This window comes from Pagrus major, chromosome 20, assembly GCF_040436345.1.
Source record: "Pagrus major chromosome 20, Pma_NU_1.0".
NCBI classification, from domain to species: Eukaryota; Metazoa; Chordata; class Actinopteri; order Spariformes; family Sparidae; genus Pagrus; species Pagrus major.
The window spans coordinates 3596059-3614762 of NC_133234.1; the positions used below are offsets into that span (position 1 = coordinate 3596059).

The 18704-nt window shown below is 40.6% G+C and overlaps 2 protein-coding genes across 2 annotated transcripts; both read right to left on the bottom strand.

Annotated features, from left to right (window-relative positions):
• Window positions 1–708: 708 nt before the first annotated feature.
• On the bottom strand, window positions 709–16803 carry galk1 (galactokinase 1). Its single transcript, XM_073489520.1, has 8 exons — window positions 16439–16803; window positions 15748–15937; window positions 15362–15481; window positions 13751–13886; window positions 13393–13574; window positions 9923–10073; window positions 8886–9048; window positions 709–1145 (listed from the first exon to the last, which is right to left on the bottom strand). Exons 1-8 carry the CDS (start codon window positions 16601–16603, stop codon window positions 1071–1073), a joined length of 1182 nt encoding a protein of 393 aa, XP_073345621.1. The 5' UTR covers window positions 16604–16803; the 3' UTR covers window positions 709–1070.
• LOC141015442 (BTB/POZ domain-containing protein KCTD21-like) lies at window positions 2887–6698 on the bottom strand. Its single transcript, XM_073489521.1, has 2 exons — window positions 6130–6698; window positions 2887–3444 (listed from the first exon to the last, which is right to left on the bottom strand). The coding sequence occupies exons 1-2, from the start codon at window positions 6541–6543 to the stop codon at window positions 2980–2982; spliced, it is 879 nt and encodes a 292-aa protein (XP_073345622.1). The 5' UTR covers window positions 6544–6698; the 3' UTR covers window positions 2887–2979.
• Window positions 16804–18704: the final 1901 nt, after the last annotated feature.

Below are 18704 nucleotides of genomic sequence, written 5' to 3' on the forward strand. Positions count from 1 at the left end.
TTCCTGATTAGACCTAGATTGTGTGGGCAAGAACACTGTTTGATTAACATTAAGATGAACTTACCTGTAGCATTTTTTTAGTACTATATTAAGTACAGTGATATTACACAATTCTCATCACAGCTCTGCCTCACATCAATCCTAGCAGAGGTCTATCAGCCAAAATAATTAAAATACCTGTGTGAGTGTGCAGGGCCTTTAAAGCGCTAATTTTCATTTTTGGCCACCATTTGGCAAACACTCACTCAGTATTTTATTGCCTTACAAAATTATTATGGGTGATGTGTTTGCAGACAGTTTCTTACATCTGATCGACACAGAGCAACATTATCACCCAAATGGACACAGATTTGTATGCACCTGATGAAAGTGAGAACAATAATCACTCTCCTTTGAGCTCTGTCTTTGGTGTCCATCAGCTCCTCTTTAGCTGCTAAACGCTTTACTATGTTCACTAGCTAGTGGCTAACTGTGTCTGTCTGTTGTGCAGGTGGTGTACACTGGGTTAATTAGAGCTTTATTTCCTGCGGAAATAAGCTGCCAGTTGCTGCTGAAAATAACGTTGATAAAAGCACTTAACATAGACTAATGTGCTCTAAAACCATCACAATGTGCTAGAAGAGGCTAAAAAAAACTATGTAAAGATGCAGAGTAGGTGATAGTTATCTGGTTATTCATTGATTCCAGAGATCCCTCTTAATACTCACATTTTTCAAACAACGTGGTTTATTCAATGAAAGTCGTGGAAAAAAAACAATTTAGCCTATATTTACAGTACAGTATATTTATGTCATAATTAACAGCTGCTACAAGTTATCTGGATGCTAAAGCATTGAATTACTGAGACAAAGAAAAATCAAATAAAAAGAAATGTTATCAGAAAGCAGTGCTTACTGTGAAGGCACTTTCCCCATCATTAGCAAAATGCTTCTCAATCAGCTCCAGTCTGCATAACAGCATATCATTTTATTGTTAATAGTGAAAGTTAAAAAAAAAATCAAAAATCAAATAGTAAGCCTATAAAGAGGAATGAATCAGCTGTGCTCATATAGCAGATGTGTTGACAAAGGTCAGGACAGACTGAGAGCCCGAGCTCCCTCTGAAGGAGTCGTGACATAGAAAGTCGGAGTTCCACTGTATCGCTGCTGTTGAGGAAAAACAGACAAACACACATGCAATGAGTACTTTCAACCACAGTTACCTTCAACCATTACTGTACATAACAGTAAATCAGAGATGTAAGCATTATAGTCGCATCTGAGCATACTGATGTCCCTTATGCGTGATGCGACTGATGATAAACCAGACTGTCTACTCGGAGGACTGCTGAACCATTCAATCTTACAGACTGAGGAAGGAAGTTCAGAGAGCGAGGAAGAGGAAAGGACCCCCGGGTGTGTTTTTGCAACTAGACACCTTTCCTCCTCAGCAGAGACACAACTTTTCCTCCTCTCAACTTCCCTTACTACAGCTTCCTCCAGACTAAAATTATGCACTCCGTCCATAACTCATCTGACTCCCCCTGTGAGTCAATCAAAGGGCAAACGGATATAGCCCTCCCACAAGGAAATGCAGTCAGTTAAATTAATCATGAAACATATAAGGAATAAGCATTTTTAATGTTTAGGCACATTTTTTTTACGCGTTGGCAAAAAAAGAGGAAGGAAAAACTCCAATCATTAGCTCAGTCTAACTACATTTTTATCTTTCATTCCATGCCAGCTACAAAGAAACCCAGCAAAAAACTTTACTTTGTGTGTTAAGTAAAATAGGAACAAAATGAGAGCCTAAATGTCACTATGACAACATTTTATGGTCTCTGGTAGAGCTGCATGATATGCAAAAACATTCATATTACCATTATTTTGGCAGATACTGCTATTGCAATATGAGTTATGATTTTAGTTGGAATGGTCATTTTTGCATTTCATTTTCACCAAAAAAATATAAAAATAATGACGAAGGATGATTTTTTTTTTTAGGTTTAGGCATGAGGATTGCGATTGGTTAGGGTTAGGGTAAAAATATCAGGGTAGGACAAAGTGGGGCAGGTAAGGCAAGTACTAGTCTGACTTACTGGATTTAGACTGTAGGTATAAAGCCTGTCACTGGTCGCCTATTTCCGCCTTCCTTCCGCTATCTATGTATACTGTTTTCACAACCCCCATCGCTATGTGAACCAACAACAACACCCTCCAAGCTAGAAAACCTACATGCTGAACCTGGCAACTTACTTTAACACTAACCTGTTCACCAATGGCATGAACGTAAACAAGCTAGCAGATGTTGCCCTTTCTTTTGCAGGGATTTTGCCATTTTAATGCCAGGGCTCACCTCCCCACATGCAAACCAAATTTCCCCAACACTATTTTGCAGGATCACTGTCACTGCATCCTGGGTTAGGCACCGCCAAAGACAATTGTGATTGGTTTAAAGACCGATTTGTGGGCCAGACTTTTCTCCTGTGCTGACACAGCGCTGTGGAGATGCATAGGTCTGATTATACAAGACTACGTAAGTACACAGTAAAAACAGAGTATTTCCATAGCAGACATCAATGTTTGAAAACCCCAAAGTCATAAGTTTCACTGATAGATGAAGCCAGTGTTGCTTTACATTGCATGTCTGAAAAGGGCTAAGTTGCATCTAAATGTTATATGTAAATATTGACAATATGACGTGTCAGCATTTGTAATTCTTTGTTTTTTTAAATTGTCTATTATTTACTATTTTGGTAAACTCTAGGACAGAGAACAGACATAGAGACCAAAGACAAAACATCTTTTCAATTACCTCCTAGTCATAATCTGTATCCTTTAGATTTCCATATTGCAAAGTTAGCCCTAACCCTAACTCATAAAAGATTTCATTAAACAAGTCCTAAGAATAACTGGTTAAGTTGTGACTAGAGACAACCATCCACAGTTCATTAACTTGGTGTGTTCTTATGCTTTGACTTCACGTCTGTTTTCCTAGAGCTCAGCACTTGACAAGCCGAAGTGAGGTGCAGTTCAGAATTTCCGCTGGGTCAGGAGTCACCAGATCAACCTTAAATCCTTCAGCCAGAGACACCTTCAGCAGCTCCTCCACAAACCCCTGCATGTCTGTGATTTCACAGGGACTCCAGTGCATGTTCATGATGTCAACTGACTGTGGGACGTCAGGGTTAGAGATGGTAAGCCCCCGGTAGCGCTGCTTGTCGTACTGGTCCTGGGGGAGTTCATCAGGCCTCGGCACCCACTCTAGTTTCAGCCTGTTCTGCCTCGGGTTGCATGGATGGGGGCTGGTGAGACCCTGGGATGTTCTGTAGGAGAAGCGCTCACAAAGCAAAGTCAGGAAGGCTCTCCAGGTACAAAAGAGATCAACTGTGAAGGCTCGCACAGAGCATGTGCGAAGTTCATAGTTTTCTGGCCCATGGCGTAAGTTAAAGTGCAGAACGCGAACCTGGAATGAGATTGCAGAGCATGCTGACTACACATTCTGCAGAGTGTACACAAACAAAGAACCTGTCTTTCCATGTCTCTGAATGTGCAGAATGAGTCACACAAACATCATCTGTGTACACGCTAAACATTAGCTCAAAAGGTTAGCATTCTTGATGGTTTTAGAACTCTCCATTGAAAGCTAATCAAAATTTGAATTTAGGTCAAAGGATGTCAAACGATAAGTGCAACATTTAAAGAAATGCTCTTATTGACTTTCTTACCAAGAGACAGATTAGAAGATTAATAGCACTCTCATGTCTGAATGCTAGATTTTGAAGTTACTGTCAGCAGCCTGTAAATTAAGCATAACGGTTGTAAACGGGGGGAAACAGCTGGTCGGATTCTGTCCAAAAAGGTAACAAAATCCACCAACCAACCCATTAACAAGCTTTTAGTACATGTTGAAGCTCACTAATCAACTTCTCATGCGCTACATGGAAAACTTTTATGGAGATATCAAGTTTTGTAAAAATGTGATTTAGAAACCAATAAAGGTACAATATCCGAATCCGAAATATTGCCACTTATAGGCGCTTTTGCTTTTCACTTTGACAACAAATCCTTCACCATTGTGTTGTCAGTCAACTCTCCTTACTTTCACATAAGTGAAAAGTGACTAGTGTTTGCCGGACCACTGTGTAGCACCAATACCACCAACTACCACGGCAAGCAAGTTGAATAAAATGTTTTTCGACATTTTTATTAATTGCTCAGGGAATAATGCATGGAAATTTATGAAAAAAAATTTGTATTTTAGTGGCTGTTATCCATGAGTGAGTACAACAGAGGACTGTTGGAACTTGGCGGAGGTATGCACTCTCCTTAGTGCCATTCTAGTTATTATTATTGTTATTATTATTATTGCTGTTTACAATCCTCCGACACAAATTTAAAAAATACACAACAGGAACGTTTACTTCCTGGGTGTATACGTGTTTATGTACAGTACCAGTCAACTGTTCGGACACACCTTCTCATTCATGGTTTTTCTTTATTTGTATTATTTTCTACATTGTAGATCAATACTGAAGACATCCAAACTATGAAAGAACACATGGAATTGTGTAGAAAACAAAAAAGTGTTAAACAAACCAGAATATGATTTATATCTTATATTTTTCAGAGTAGCCACCTTTTGCTTTGATGACAGCTTTGCACACTTCTGGTATTCTCTCAATCAGATTCATGAGGTAGTCACCTGGAATGGTTTTCAGTTAACAGGTGTGCCTTGTCAAGAGTTAATCTGTGGAATTTCTAGCCTTCTTAATGTGTTTGAGACCATCAGTTGTGTTGTGCAGAGCTAGAGTTGGTACACAGTTCAATACAGTGAATAGCCCTATTGGACTACTGTTCTAATCCATATTATGGCAAGAACCACTCAGCTAAGTACAGAGAAACAACAGTCCATCATTACTTTAAGACATGAAGGTCAGTCAATCCAGAAAATATCAAGAACTTTGAATGTATCCTCAAGTGCAGTCGTAAAAACACATGATGAAACTGGCTCTCATGAGGACCACCCCAGGAAGGGAAGACCAAGAGTTACCTCCACTGCAGAGGATAAGTTCATTAGAGTTACCAGCCTCAGAAACCACAAATTAACAGCACCTCAGATTAGAGCCCACATAAATTATTCATAGAGTTTAAGTAGCAGACACATCTCAACATCAACTGTTCAGAGGAGACTGCGTGAATCAGGCCTTCATGGTCGAATTGCTACAAAGAAGCCACTACTGAGGAAGAACAACAACAAGAAGAGAAGTGCCTGGGCCAAGAAACACAAGGAATGGACATTAGAAACAGTAGAAATCCGTACTTTGGTCTGATGAGTCCAAATATGAGATTTTTGTGAAGCACCATGAAGCATGGAGGTGTGATGGTGTGGGGGTGCTTTGCTGATGACACTGTCAGTGATTTATTCAAAATTCAAGGCACACTTAACCAGCATGACTACCACAGCATTCTGCAGCGACATGCCATCCCATCTGGTTTGCGCTTAGTGGGACCGTCATTTGTTTTTCAACTGGACAATGACCCCAAACACACCTCCAGGCTTTGTAATGGCTATCTGACCAAGAAGGAGAGTGATGGAGTGCTGCGTCAGATGACCTGGCCTCCACAATCACCCGATCTAAACCCAATTAAGATGGTTTGGGATGAGTTGGACCGCAGAGTGAAGCCAAAGCAGCCAACAAGTGCTCAGCACCTCTGGGAACTCCTTCAAGACTGTTGGAAAACCATTCCAGGTGACTACCTCATGAATCTGATTGAGAGAATGCCAAGAGTGTGCAAAGCTATCATCAAAGCAAAAGGTGGCTACTCTGAAAAATATAAAATATAAATCATTTTCTGGTTTGTTTAACACTTTTTTGATTACTACATAATTCCATATGTGTTCCTTCATAGTTTGGATGTCTTCAGTATTGATCTACAATGTAGAAAATAATAAAAATGAAGAAAAAACATTCAATGAGAAGGTGTGTCCAAACTTTTGACTGGTACTGTATATAAATAACCGTATATACTGTATGTCCTATGTTTGTGTAGCATGAAGGAATTACAAACTGTCATGTCATTATGCAACCCTGTGTTGTATGATACTACAAGCTCTTGCATGAGGTTTGTCAAATTTTACGAAACGTACCTTGCAATCAACATTCACCATAATCATGGCTCCCAGCGGCCCTCCTCTGAGGCTGAGAGGCACTGATGTCTCATAGTGGCGAATCTCCTCCAGCAGGGGGCGTATCTGGAAGAAATCAGCCTCCCTCCGCAGCAGTGCCAGCTCTGAAAAGCCATCGGGCAGGTCCAGGGAGCTGGAGCGCAGGTAATTCAGGATGTACCTGAACACTTTACCGTCACGGTCTATGAAAACATTTCCTCTGTTATCTCTAAGCACAGGGATATGTCCAGTGAACATAGCACCTAGCATGGAGTCCCGGCAGCGTGTCAGAGTGTCCAGCGTTGTAGTGTAAACTTCTCCACCAACGTTCAGTGACACTGGATCCTGGAGGGAGTTCCTGTTGCTGTTGTCGTCCGGTGAGTTGAGGTTCAGCATCTTGGAGTTGAAGCAGTGATTTCTCTGATCCCTCTGTGATGTTGTTGTTGTGAGGACGAGGGTCCTTCTGCTCTGGTGAGGAATGCTGAGGTCTGAGGGATGTGGAAGTTTCAAGTGTTTCTTTTGTTTCCGAGAAAGACTTGTTTCCTTTGACAGTTAGCAAGCCACAGTAGTAGCCAGGATACGGCCAAGTTAGGAAAGATGCGAGGAAATCTGCCAAGTCTGCTTCCAAAGCTGAAGATTTATAAAACCGGAGTTTCGAGCCTATAAAAGGCTGCTGCTCTTTTCCCTTTAACTGTTGCTTCAAAGCAAACGTGTCATCCTTACAAATGCAGGTGTTTGCCGTCTTTATCTGCGGTTAAGTTTACATCTGTGTTGATGTATCTCCTGCAGGATTCTAAATGGTGTCAGCCAACAGCAGGCCTTCAATCTGACTGTGTGAAAGCAGAAAGGCAGCAGGGCCACAGTAACCAGACCAGCATGCTAATAACTGGACACTTCTGGCTCCGTCTCCACGAAGCTCGCTTTTATTCTCAGCTCATACCCCCTGATCTCTCTCACTCACACACACACACACACACACACACACACACACACACACACACACACACACACACACACACACACTGGAGCTGTCTGAGCAAGACACGGGGACTGGGCAATTTGTCTGAAATGCCCCCCTTAAAGTGACAGCCAGAGCACTGAAAAGTGCTTTTTCCCCCCAGTGAACAAATGAACAATGTTCTCAGACACTTTTCCTTTCAAATACCCTTCGGAATGCAGAAAACAGAATCCTAAAAACAGAAAGGTTTGTTGCACCTACTATCACTGTATTATTAGACTAATGCTGCTACTACTACGACAACAACAACAAAAACAATCTTCTTATGTAAATTATATTAGAAATAATTTCAAATGAGAGTGGTAGAAAGAAAGAAACAGAGGTCTACGGAGGATAAAAGCTAGTGTGTTGAGCATACACAAAAAATTGGCAGTTTTCACGTTTAACTTAAGCATTCTACAAGGATTTTTTAACTGGTTATGAAACAGTCTCAATTTAATACTGATGCCTCTATATGACCTACATAGTAAAGGAGATCATCAGTGAGAAGATGGTGATGCCTATCACTGGATCAGTCATAAAGTCATAAAAGCTGAAAGAAAGAAGCTGCTCTGTAGTCGGGTGGTATGGCACTAAAACAAACTTAACCTTGTTTCCACCATCGTGATCTTTTGTCAACAGGGGCCACCAGAAGCAAAATCAAAGTGAAAGTTTGTTTTAGCAGCTTTAAAATTACAAACCTAAAACATCTGATGACTGTCAGGTGTAATATTCCAGGTCATAAAAGATGGATGAGAGGAGAGGATGTATAACCCGGAGATGTTTTTCGCAGTCTGAACCAGTTTCTCCTGATGAGCAAAACTGTTTTTTCTGCCACCCAAAATGTCTGCTGTTTTCACTGCCATTAATATGAAACATCTTATATTCAATCATGTTCTCTCTGTCATTAATGCTGTCTGATGTTCCTGGAAGGAACAAATATATAATATATATAATAAATATAATAAATTCATCTACAATCCACTGAAAAGACTACAAAAAGCAAGAAACAGCTGAGGTAAACTACAAAAACAAGCAGGCATTCATAAAAAGGTAAGTTAATGTAACAATATCAAGTGCTGTGGATGTGCATGTAACATTAATGTTACTATTTTCACTGTTTCTATCAGAAGTCAGTGGTCACCATCCAAATCTTAAACAAGTGACTTCACTTGTGGATGTGCCAATAGGCCATGTTGCCCAGCACTAGTGTACTGGATGTAAATTATCAGGATTATCATCAATCAGATTGAATCTGTACATGCAAAGCTGGTAGATACAGATATACAGATGAGCTGTTGATCAAGCAAAAGCCACCTCTATTGTGTTGTGCTTTTATAAGCACAAAATCACTTCTAGTACTAGGTGACAAAATCAAATATCACAATATTTTTTACCAAATACCTCGATATCGAAATTGTAGGGAAGACTATTTGTACTTGACACAATATTAACACTGAGATTTTTCATAAATAATCATCAGTAATGTGGATATAATAACTAAGTGGGTAAAGGCAACATTAGAACGAGTAGAACAGTCTGGCAAGTTCATAGAGTACATCACTTTACCGTAATGAGCCTCTAAAACCAGGACAAGACATATCATCAAATAAACATATGCAAAATCTAAGACCATATATAGTCTCATATCTTGATAACAATATGATAACAATATATGCCCTGTAGTACAGTAAGCTAACTAATGCATGTGTGTATCAATGGTGTGTGTATGTGTTTTAACCTGTATGTGGAGTATAGTCCTGTCGATGGCATTGGCCTGCAGCAGAGTCACTGTGCATCCGCCGAATCCTCCACCTGTCATCCGGCTGCCAAACACCCCATCCAACTCCATGGCTGCAGACACCAGCTCATCCAGCTCCCTGCAGCTCACCTCATACAGGTCTCTGACACAGGGACATCAAGTCATCAAACAGCTGCTTCTTTCTGTCTTAAACACTGACAAGTTAAACACATGGGTTTCTTTAGGCCCTTGTACTAAGGTAAGTCCTCTATGAGTCATCATAAGATGCTTATTAAAATTATTATGTGTTAATAGGACTATACATCCAGTAGCAGCGAAAAGCATTTTTAACTGTTAACAAGTGGATACTTAGGTAAGTTAGACTCAATAAATGTGTTTGTAATGCTGTGATAAAAACAATTATAAGAAATGTATATGGCTTTTATTAAAAGGTGCAATGTGTAAGAATTTTAGTTGAAAATATTCCAATATTCAGAAGCAGCAGTATCAGTTTAGTTGTTGTGACGTCTATGTATTGTGTTACAGAAAAATCTACTGAAGTAAGCATACTAGCAAACTAGCCCTGTCCTGTCTCTGTCCAAATATCCTGTGATAGCAAAGTAAACACTAACACTCCCCTGGCCCCCCGAGCTCCCAGTATGGACCACTAGCTGCACGGCTAACTGAGCTAATTGGCTAATGGCAGCTACAGTTAGCAGCAGTTAGTGGTTGCACTGGTGATATGCTGCCCCCTGTTTGCTTTGAGTAAGAATAAGACAGGTGGCCAATTCTTTAATATTGCACCTTTGACATTTGAGTCATCTATAAACAACAAGTTAACACATTTTTTATAGGTGCTTATGAATGTCATATAATCTAACAATAAACTTGTTTATGATGCTATTATCAATACTTGTAAAGGCTTATTAATATTAATACACATTTATATGTACCTACAAAGGCCTTATTTCCTATTAATTAATGTTTATTACAAAATAAAGCGTTTCCCAGATGTGCTACAGCTGCTTTAACTGTACCTCAGAGAGTTGTGGCTCTCCACCATGAGCTTGCCAAACTCTTTGTAGGCTCCTCTCTTCAGGGCCTCAGCAGCCTGCACAGTTCTCTCTATCTCCTCGATCACATGACGAGCTCTTCGACAGGTTACATCATCCAGTCTGTCCCTTGCCTCTGAAATGATAGGGAAAGTCAAAACAACACACCAAGTCAGCCTCCAATGGACTGAAATAGTATCGGATGTTAAAGCCCCTGGAATTAAATTTATTTTTGTTTTTTATTTTTCACAGTAAAGATAGGCTTTGTTCATTAAATAATGTGTGTCTTCCTTTTGAGGAAAATCAAAACATTGAATTTAAACTGCATAAAGTAGATATAATGACTCTTTTGTCACGATGTGGACTGGCTGACAAGCAGAGAACAGTCTGTTCAATTCAATTCAATTCAAAAAACTTTATTTGTCCCCGGGGGGCAATTCAAGGCAAGGCACGTGGAGCAGTTATACACAACACAACACAACACTTAACAGATATATAACACAACACAGAACAGTCAGCTAGTTAAAATAAAAAAAAAATAATAAAAAAAGTAAGATTAAAATAGAGAAATATAAAGGTATAAATATAATAAAAACAGATATAGGCAGTATCTACAGTACATAAGGTGCAAGTTGGTACTGAGGTAGTTATGAATGTCCATATAAATAGAATAAATAGATAAAGTGGGGATGTGCTGTCAAGTGTGTAGATTATTGTCCGTTAGCGGGATGGGGAAGGGGGGGTGGGGGGGTCCAGAGCAGGGAGGCAGTGGGGCAGGGATGGTTGGGAGTTGAGGAGTTGAACAGCTCTGGGAACAAAGGTTGTTCTCCTCCTCTGTGTCCTGCAGCCCGGGCAGCGGAGCCAGCGTCCTGAGGGGAGCCACTCAAACACTGGGAACAGAGCGTGTGAGGGGTCCTGTAGGATCCTGAGCGCTGTCCTCAGTGTTTGCTGCTCACACACGGTTGAGAGTGTTCTGAGTGGTCTTTAGAGCAGACTTTGACAGTGCTCTGCAGGCAGGTCCTGTTTTGCAGGCTGGTGGAGTGAAACCAGCAGGTTATTGAGAATGTGATTACACTCTCAGTGAATGAGTAATAAAATGTCCGAAGGATGTTTGTGTTGAGTTTCCTCGGGAGATACTGCCGCTGCTGGCATCTCCTGAGAATCTCCTCTGTGTTGGAGGCAAATTTCAACATGCAGTCGAAGATTGTGCCCAGGTATTTGTACTCTTCCACAATCTCTACAGTCTTCCCATGGACTGTGCTGACAGCTGCTGTAGCCAGCTCCCTCTGCTTGCTGGAAAAGGTCACCACCATCTCTTTGGTCTTCTCCACATTTAACTCCAGGCAGGAGTTATCACACTACTCCACAAACTCATGAAGCGCTGAGCTGTGGTGATGTGAGGGGCGTGAGAGCAGGGACAGGAGAACTGTGTCATCCGCATACTTGACCAGATGACAGTCTGGATGGGTGGACCTGCAGTCATCAGTGTAGAGGATGAAGAGCAGAGGAGAGAGGACGCAGCCCTGAGGGGAGCCAGTAGAGGTGACCGAGATGTCAGAGAAGGTGTTATTGACCAGCACTCTCTGTGATCTGTTGGTCAGGAAGTCTGTGATCCACAGGATCAGCTGGTCGTCCAGGTGGAAGCGGGTGGAGAGTTTCTTTGCCAGGATGTGTGGCTGTAGGGTGTTGAATGCAGAGGAGAAGTCTGCAAACAGGAGTCTGGTTGTAGTGTTGGGGTGTTCTAGGCGCTTATGTACAGTGTCCATGATGTATATTTTAGCATCATCAACCCCTTTGCCTGCGCAATACACGAACTGGAGAGGGTCCATCAGTGGGTCAGTTATGAAGACACCGTGTCCACTTGCTCACTGATGTTGCTGGAGGGGTCGAGAAGGTTATCCCAGTCTGTGGATTCGAAGCATCCCTGCAGAGTTGCAATGCTGTCGTTGGTCCACTCCTTGATGTTTTTAATAACCTTCTCTGTCCTCCTTATGACCGGGGTGTAGGCTGGTGCCAGCAGGATGGTGTTGTGGTCAGCAAAGCCAAGAGGGGGAAGAGAAATGGATCTGTATGCATCTGGAACGAATTCATAACATTTATCCAGAGTCTTCCCCAGGCGGGTGGTGCAGGTGACATATTGCTGATATCCTTTCAGTGACTTGTCAGCTTCACAGTGGTTGAAGTCTCCCAGGATAAATTTGGGAGAGTCTGGGGATATGAGTTCAAGTCTGTGTATGGTTTCCTTTATGTGCTCTATTGCTGTGGATGCATTTGCTCTGGGGTGAATGTAAACCAGGATGAGAAGGAGCTGTGGGAATTCTCTGGGAAGATAGAAAGGGAGGAGGGAGACAGCCAGAAGCTCGATGTCGGTGTTGCACAGCTACTCTCGGACGACGGCCGTTGAGCACCAGCGTGTGTTTACATAGAGACACAAGGTCTGTGCAACAGATGCGAAGAAGAAATGAACTAAACCAAAGCAAATGTCACTTATGTTTCAATTTAATTATTCAGCAAATTTTAAGCAGATTTCTGTGGCTCTGTTCTGCAACTACTTTATAGAAAAATATCAACAGGATGTGATAAGATATAATAAGTAAACAAGCAATTGTGTCTCTCGTACATCACTGCTGCTTCCCATCAAGATGTCATTTGTGTTTTCCCCAATTTTTAAAGACAAATTAAGGAGACTCTTCAAATCTGTGTGAACCGTGTGGTGTTTTAACAAGCCACTATGGTTATATAGAGGGGAAAGGCAAACGGGTTCAATCTGACTAAACACAGGATGTTGTAGACCTGACACTGTCAAAATGTTTTTGTGATTTTGCTTCTTTTTTTTAACAGATACATTTATTCTGGCCCTGAAAGTCTATAATTATGGATAATGTACAAATGTTGCACCTTGTCTTGCTCAAAAGGGAACAGAAAAATCCTGATGGAAAGGTGCACTTGTTAATGCCACTTTACAAGCTTTGCAGCTACTTAGCTATTCAGCTTTTAGCACAAATGACCAGCTTAAAATATACCTAGAAATGACTCCATGGCCTAGAGGTTAAAGGGGAAATTCTGACTGTAGCTTAAAAAAACAATATGTTTTCGGTTCAAAAGTGTTGTTAGGCATTGGACAGAGTCAGGCTAGCTAATTCCCTCTGCTCCCAGTCTTTATGCTAAGCTAGGCTAAACATGTCCTGACTCCATTTCTGTACTTAACACACAGATATGAGACTGACACTGACATTCTCATCTAGCTCTTGGAAAAGCAAATAAATATACTGTATTTCGAAAATTGTTGAACTTTATTTTGAGGGAACGAAGAAGGACAGCACTAGATCACTGGAACAGAATGACTACATCTGGACAGCAAGCTAACACAGGACAGAGCAGGGTAGGGGATGATAAAATAAGACAGAGTGGGACAGAATAGATCAGAAGAGATGAATACAAAATATACTTCACACCCTCCAGGTCCTTCATGGTAGCATCTCTGAGACTCTCCTTTCCGAGGATAGAGGCAGCCTCCTCGCATTGTCTACGTCTCTTGGGGTACTCACTGCCAGTCAGAGAGTGTTTCACATTGGAGTTGGTGATGAGAATGACCAGGCCTGGATCAGCCAGAGGGACAGGGGTGGCCTCCAGGGACCTTAGTCAAACCACAAAATAAAGTACATGACTGATAAGTGCATGTTAATATACAGAATGTCCACTGTCTTTGAAAACATTTTGCCAGAACATGCCAGTTGTTACAAAGAAGAGAAAGAAGCATCATCGCTATGGTACCAAAGACTCTTGAATTGATCTACTCTAACTGGATGTCACCTGCAGTCGATGAGCAAAGCATGTCCTTCCCTGCCAAGCACAGACACAAACTGATCCATAATGCCACAGGGTACACCAGCATGAGTGTGTTCTGCCTGCTGACAGGCTACTGCTTTGGATACTTTGTCTCCATCATCTGTGGAAATAGACAAATATGTAAAACGGTTATATCGTCATATACCTGAAAAGCAACCATAGGGTAGGGCTGGGGGATATTGTCGTAAAATCACATTGTAAGATTTTAAGGCTATATTGCGATACATGATATTTGCTGGGTGACGAAATTAAATATCACACATTTTTTTTACCAAATAGCTTGATATCGACATTGTGACAATATTGTAGAGATGACTGTTGGTACTTTCATAAAATATTTGGACAATGAGATGAAAAAATGATTAATATTTTGTCCAAAGAAAACAAAATACCATCATCTAGTACACAACAAACCAAGCAGTTACGAGCTGTGCAAATTTCCCGAACCCAATGAAAACAGGCTCCATTTGTATCACACAGAGAGAAAACCTTGAGGTGAACACAGTACAAATATCTTTCTTTGAAATTAAACCACTGAATGTGACATTACAGCCAGTGGAAAGTATGAAAAATTTGCTACTGTAATAAAACATTTTTTTATACACATGCAATAAATATTAAGACTTTCACATAAATACATTTAAAGGGAATTATACTAATCCTTCATTGGTCAAATCCACAGTCAAAAGTGTGTTTTTCAGCTCTGAAGCTATATTTAGCAACATCTGTGGCACTACATTTTTTACAGACGACCAATAACTTCTAGATGTGATAGAACTATAGTAATAATATACAGAATCGGAATTTGTTTGTAAGAAGGTGAAAACTAGTGGAGATATTAATTTTTGAAAATAAATGATGATTCTTTGGTCGAGTAAAGATTATTTTTAATTATCAATTTGATTTTTGCAACCATTCTGCATCAACTGTTATCCTTAGGGTTTCTTGGATGTTCAGGACAAATTTCAACCCAATCCATTGAAAAATAAGAAGTTGGTGAGGCTGAGAATACACATACAAAGGACCAATAAACCTGAAATTTAGCTCAGAGGGTCAAACTTTAAAGATTCATGACTAGAAAAGTGTTTGGAGCACAGCTATATAATGTTGCATGCCCCGTGAATTTAATAGAAGATTTTGACATTACTTTTTTTTTAAAAATTTTATATATTGATGATATAATATCAATATATTGCTCAGCTCTACCATATGGTTTATATAATTTTAAAAGGTTTGTTGGAGTTTATTGCATTTTGAGCATTAGCTGCAGCAGAATGTCCATGTCAGTTTATGTTAACACCAATACGTTTGTTTGTCGATGTGTAGAAATATTAATCTTTCCTTGAAAATAGATGGAAATTATCTATTTCTTATATATGAAAATGAGGGTTAGGGTTAGGGGTTAGGTGAAGTAGGAAAATACTCAGAGTCTCGCCCTATGTTGACCAACGACAACATAGTTTTTGTGGGAGACAGAGGCAAGGCACGGTTAGGGTTAGTCCTTCTGGACTGCACTTACTGAGTAGCAGAGTCACACTAATGTACACATTGAAGTCCCTGTAATCAGATTCTGACCTGGCCTGAGTTGCTGCAGGAATGTGTAGACAGCCACCTCCAAAGAGGCAGAGCTGGACAGACCTCCTCCCAGGGGGACACTGCTGGCAATCACCGCCCTGAAACCTGGGACTGGAGAAGCTGAAGCACACCAGACACAAGCAGAGTAAACATTAAATAAATATTGAATACATATCCTGTGGTGTCCAAACAAGGCAGGATAATAGAACATTTGTGAGATCAACAAGTTTATGCTTTACATCTGTTCTCATACACTGTTACAGGAGAAGATTCACTACGTAACTTGAAGAATGAAAAAAATCTTCTTTTTAAAATATATATATATAATATCTAGTTAAGATTAATGCCAGATAATATTTCTATAGTGGTTTACAGTAATTGTTTACCCCTGTAATGCTGTATAACACCCTTCACATAGTTTGCCCAGCTGGGTGACCCTGGAGACAGAGGTGATCCATCACCGGGCAGGCTGAAGTCCACCCTCCTGGGCTCATCAGCATCCTTAGTTGCTGTTACCACGGTGACATCCTGGCCAGAGGTTTGACTCCCTACCACCACAGTCACCAGGGGCAGCGCCTGGCTCACCGAACACAAACAAACCCATTCAGTGGTTACCTTTTACTCTTGCTCAAATGAAAACACAAACAAACACAGAATTCAGGAAGTATAGGGGTTCATTCTTATTACAGGTATACGGAACTATTTATAGTCCATGTTCCTATCCTTGGTTCTGCTCTTCTGTTAAATGTGACATGCACGTTGAACCACCAAACAGAAGATAACATCTTGACATACTGAACTACAACACTGTTCTTACTGTAAGATTAATGAAGAGGCTGGTGAGTGATAACAGTTGTATTTTTAATAACTAATGCATGCCGAACAGTAGAGAGACTCCTTCAATGTTTTTGAAGAGGCCAAGACTTCCGTGTCCAGTGTCTCAGTGTCCTCTAAAAGCAAGAGAATGTTAGAGCCATATTTTTGAATGACATTTGGTGGGACAACGCCAACAATGCCTCATTTCACCCAAATCACATCGGCAGCCGCTTGCCACCGAGTGACCAGTCATAATGTTACCATTGGCAGCACATATCCCTGGTTGTAGTCGGTGTGCTCCCCTATCAGGTTGACTCTTCCTGGAGCACACACCGCCGTCCGAGGAGCCTCTTCACCGAACACTTGCGCATACACACACCGAGCCTCCGCAACAAGCTCGGACACGGTTGGATATGAACTGGCCATTGAGCAAAACACAGTTTAACCGCTAATTTAAACACAAGTTGTATCTATGTCAGGCTAAAATATGAGCGTGCTGTCAGCCTCAATGATCTAGAAAGCTTTCAAGATCACAAGATGCTAAGTGGAGGTGTAGTGTGCAGCAAAATGTTGAAGAGATATTCTGACATGTCAGGTGCTTTTTACTTCCTGGTGGAGTTTATTGTGAGTGTGTGATTGGTGAGAAGACGTCACATGATATATCAGTTTGCTGTTTCAGCTCGTTTAGTTTATTAAATGGGAACATAGAGCTCAATATGAATCATTTTACAGGAACTGATCAAGATAGACTTTTTCTGGAAACAGTCGTTGCACTAATTTCACTTTCCTTACTGATAAAAGCTGCTCCGGTGGCCGCTGGAGCCTTTCAGCGTTTTACAGTGTAGGGGGAAGGAGAAACTCAAAACGCTAAGAGTCCTGAAGCCTGGATGTTCTGGGTGGAGCGATCTGTACAACAGTATCTTCTCCCCTCACAGCCTGTGATTGGAAATGTGGTGCAACGGTGGCGCCTGCTGGCCGTTGTGTTCAAATACCTCTGTAAGGTGCTGCTCGTCCATGTACTGGCTGTTTTTACTTGTGGGCATCATGTTAAGAGGAAAGAACAAAACAATCATACAAAAAGAAAACTGTTTTTCGGCCCGTGCGTACAAATGCAAAGGGAGTCCGGTACACTTTGTTATGCACAGCTTCATTTACCCGTGGAAAGCCTAATGAGCATGAGTTACACTTGACTGAAAGTTGGAGAGCTGCCGTAGATAATGGCTTATAAATGAATTGAACCCAACAAAAACAGGAAGAGATGAGGTGAAAATGATTTTGAGATTTTCCCTGAATCTGGGCCTGGGTTTGGCTCGTACCAGATTGTGTTCTGACTCAGCATTCACATTCCAATGACTTTTCTAGTCACATCCTTTAGGGGACCACAGAGGGTCCATGAAGGAATCCCAGGGAGACAAGGACAGAGCATTACATAATAAAGTTGTTTTCGGGCCATCCTGGATGTCTAAAGGTCTGTCTGTCTACATATGGTCTATTTCATGTATGTTGTTCATTTGTTTTTCCACCATATCTTACAAAAAAGAAGTTCCAGTTCGTTTTATCAAGTAAACTTCAGTACAGTTCAAGTATATTTCCCTACCTTATGTAGTAAGTACACTAATATCAATGTACTAGTGGTATACTTCCAAATGTAATACTTCAATGACATTGCAGACCTCAGTTTCTGCAACACCACGTGTTTTACTTGAAATTACTTGAAGTTCCCACAACCCTTTGTTGTTGTTCTATTGGCACTACATTATGTTGTAAAACTCAGCTTCAGTGGATGAATTACATTATTCTGAGACAATGAATCGCCTAATCTTCTCCAGCTGAACACCAATAAGTTAAAACAACCGAAAAAACAGGACTATTTTAGAACTGATACAAGCTGCAGAAGAGATTGGCCTTATCATAACAGGATATAGGTAAATACTGCTACAATTCTAAATTAAGACTTTGGCAGCTTCGCTAAGTCAATATCAAAATGAGTCACGTGGAAAGTATTGCATCAGTCAATCAAAGGTAAACAGAAAAAAAGAGCAAAACTCAGATTTAAAGCACTACAAGAAAAAATATCAACTCTAAGGGAATGGAATTCCAGGATAAAGAAACTCTTCACACTAACAGAGACAGTTTGTGTCTAAGGTGCAGTCTGTTGTGCTCACATCACACGAGGCATCATAATGTAGTGCTTCATGCAACAGTAATAGGGAGTTTTGGGTTAAATTTGGCTATCAATAACAATTAATGATTATATGGGATAATTATTAATTATGATTAATAATAAGATCCAATTTACATTAGATCACCTTGGAGCACCACCCTTGAAGAAGGGAAAAGAGCCAATTCACCAAATCAGTCTCAGAAAAGGTACTAAACTGTTTGTAACTCTGATTAATCATTAACTTAATAACTACAACCACTATTACCATAACAGCTGGTAATGGCTGAAGGATTGTGGAGTTCTTGACAGAGTAGAGGTTGGCAACATTCACTCTTGTACAATATTAAATAGACAGCTTGAAGT

Excerpts from the sequence above, each read along its gene's own strand:
- LOC141015442 (XM_073489521.1), bottom strand. The coding sequence starts at position 6,543 with ATGCTGAACCTCAACTCACCGGACGACAACAGCAACAGGAACTCCCTC. Across the intron at positions 3,445-6,129 it reads TGGTGAATGTTGATTGCAAG|GTTCGCGTTCTGCACTTTAA; the intron begins GTACGTTTCGTA and ends ATCTCATTCCAG.
- galk1 (XM_073489520.1), bottom strand. The coding sequence starts at position 16,603 with ATGGCCAGTTCATATCCAACCGTGTCCGAGCTTGTTGCGGAGGCTCGG. Across the intron at positions 13,887-15,361 it reads CCTGCAGCAACTCAGGCCAG|ATGATGGAGACAAAGTATCC; the intron begins GTCAGAATCTGA and ends CTATTTCCACAG. Across the intron at positions 1,146-8,885 it reads GGACTATACTCCACATACAG|CAGCGATACAGTGGAACTCC; the intron begins GTTAAAACACAT and ends TTTCCTCAACAG.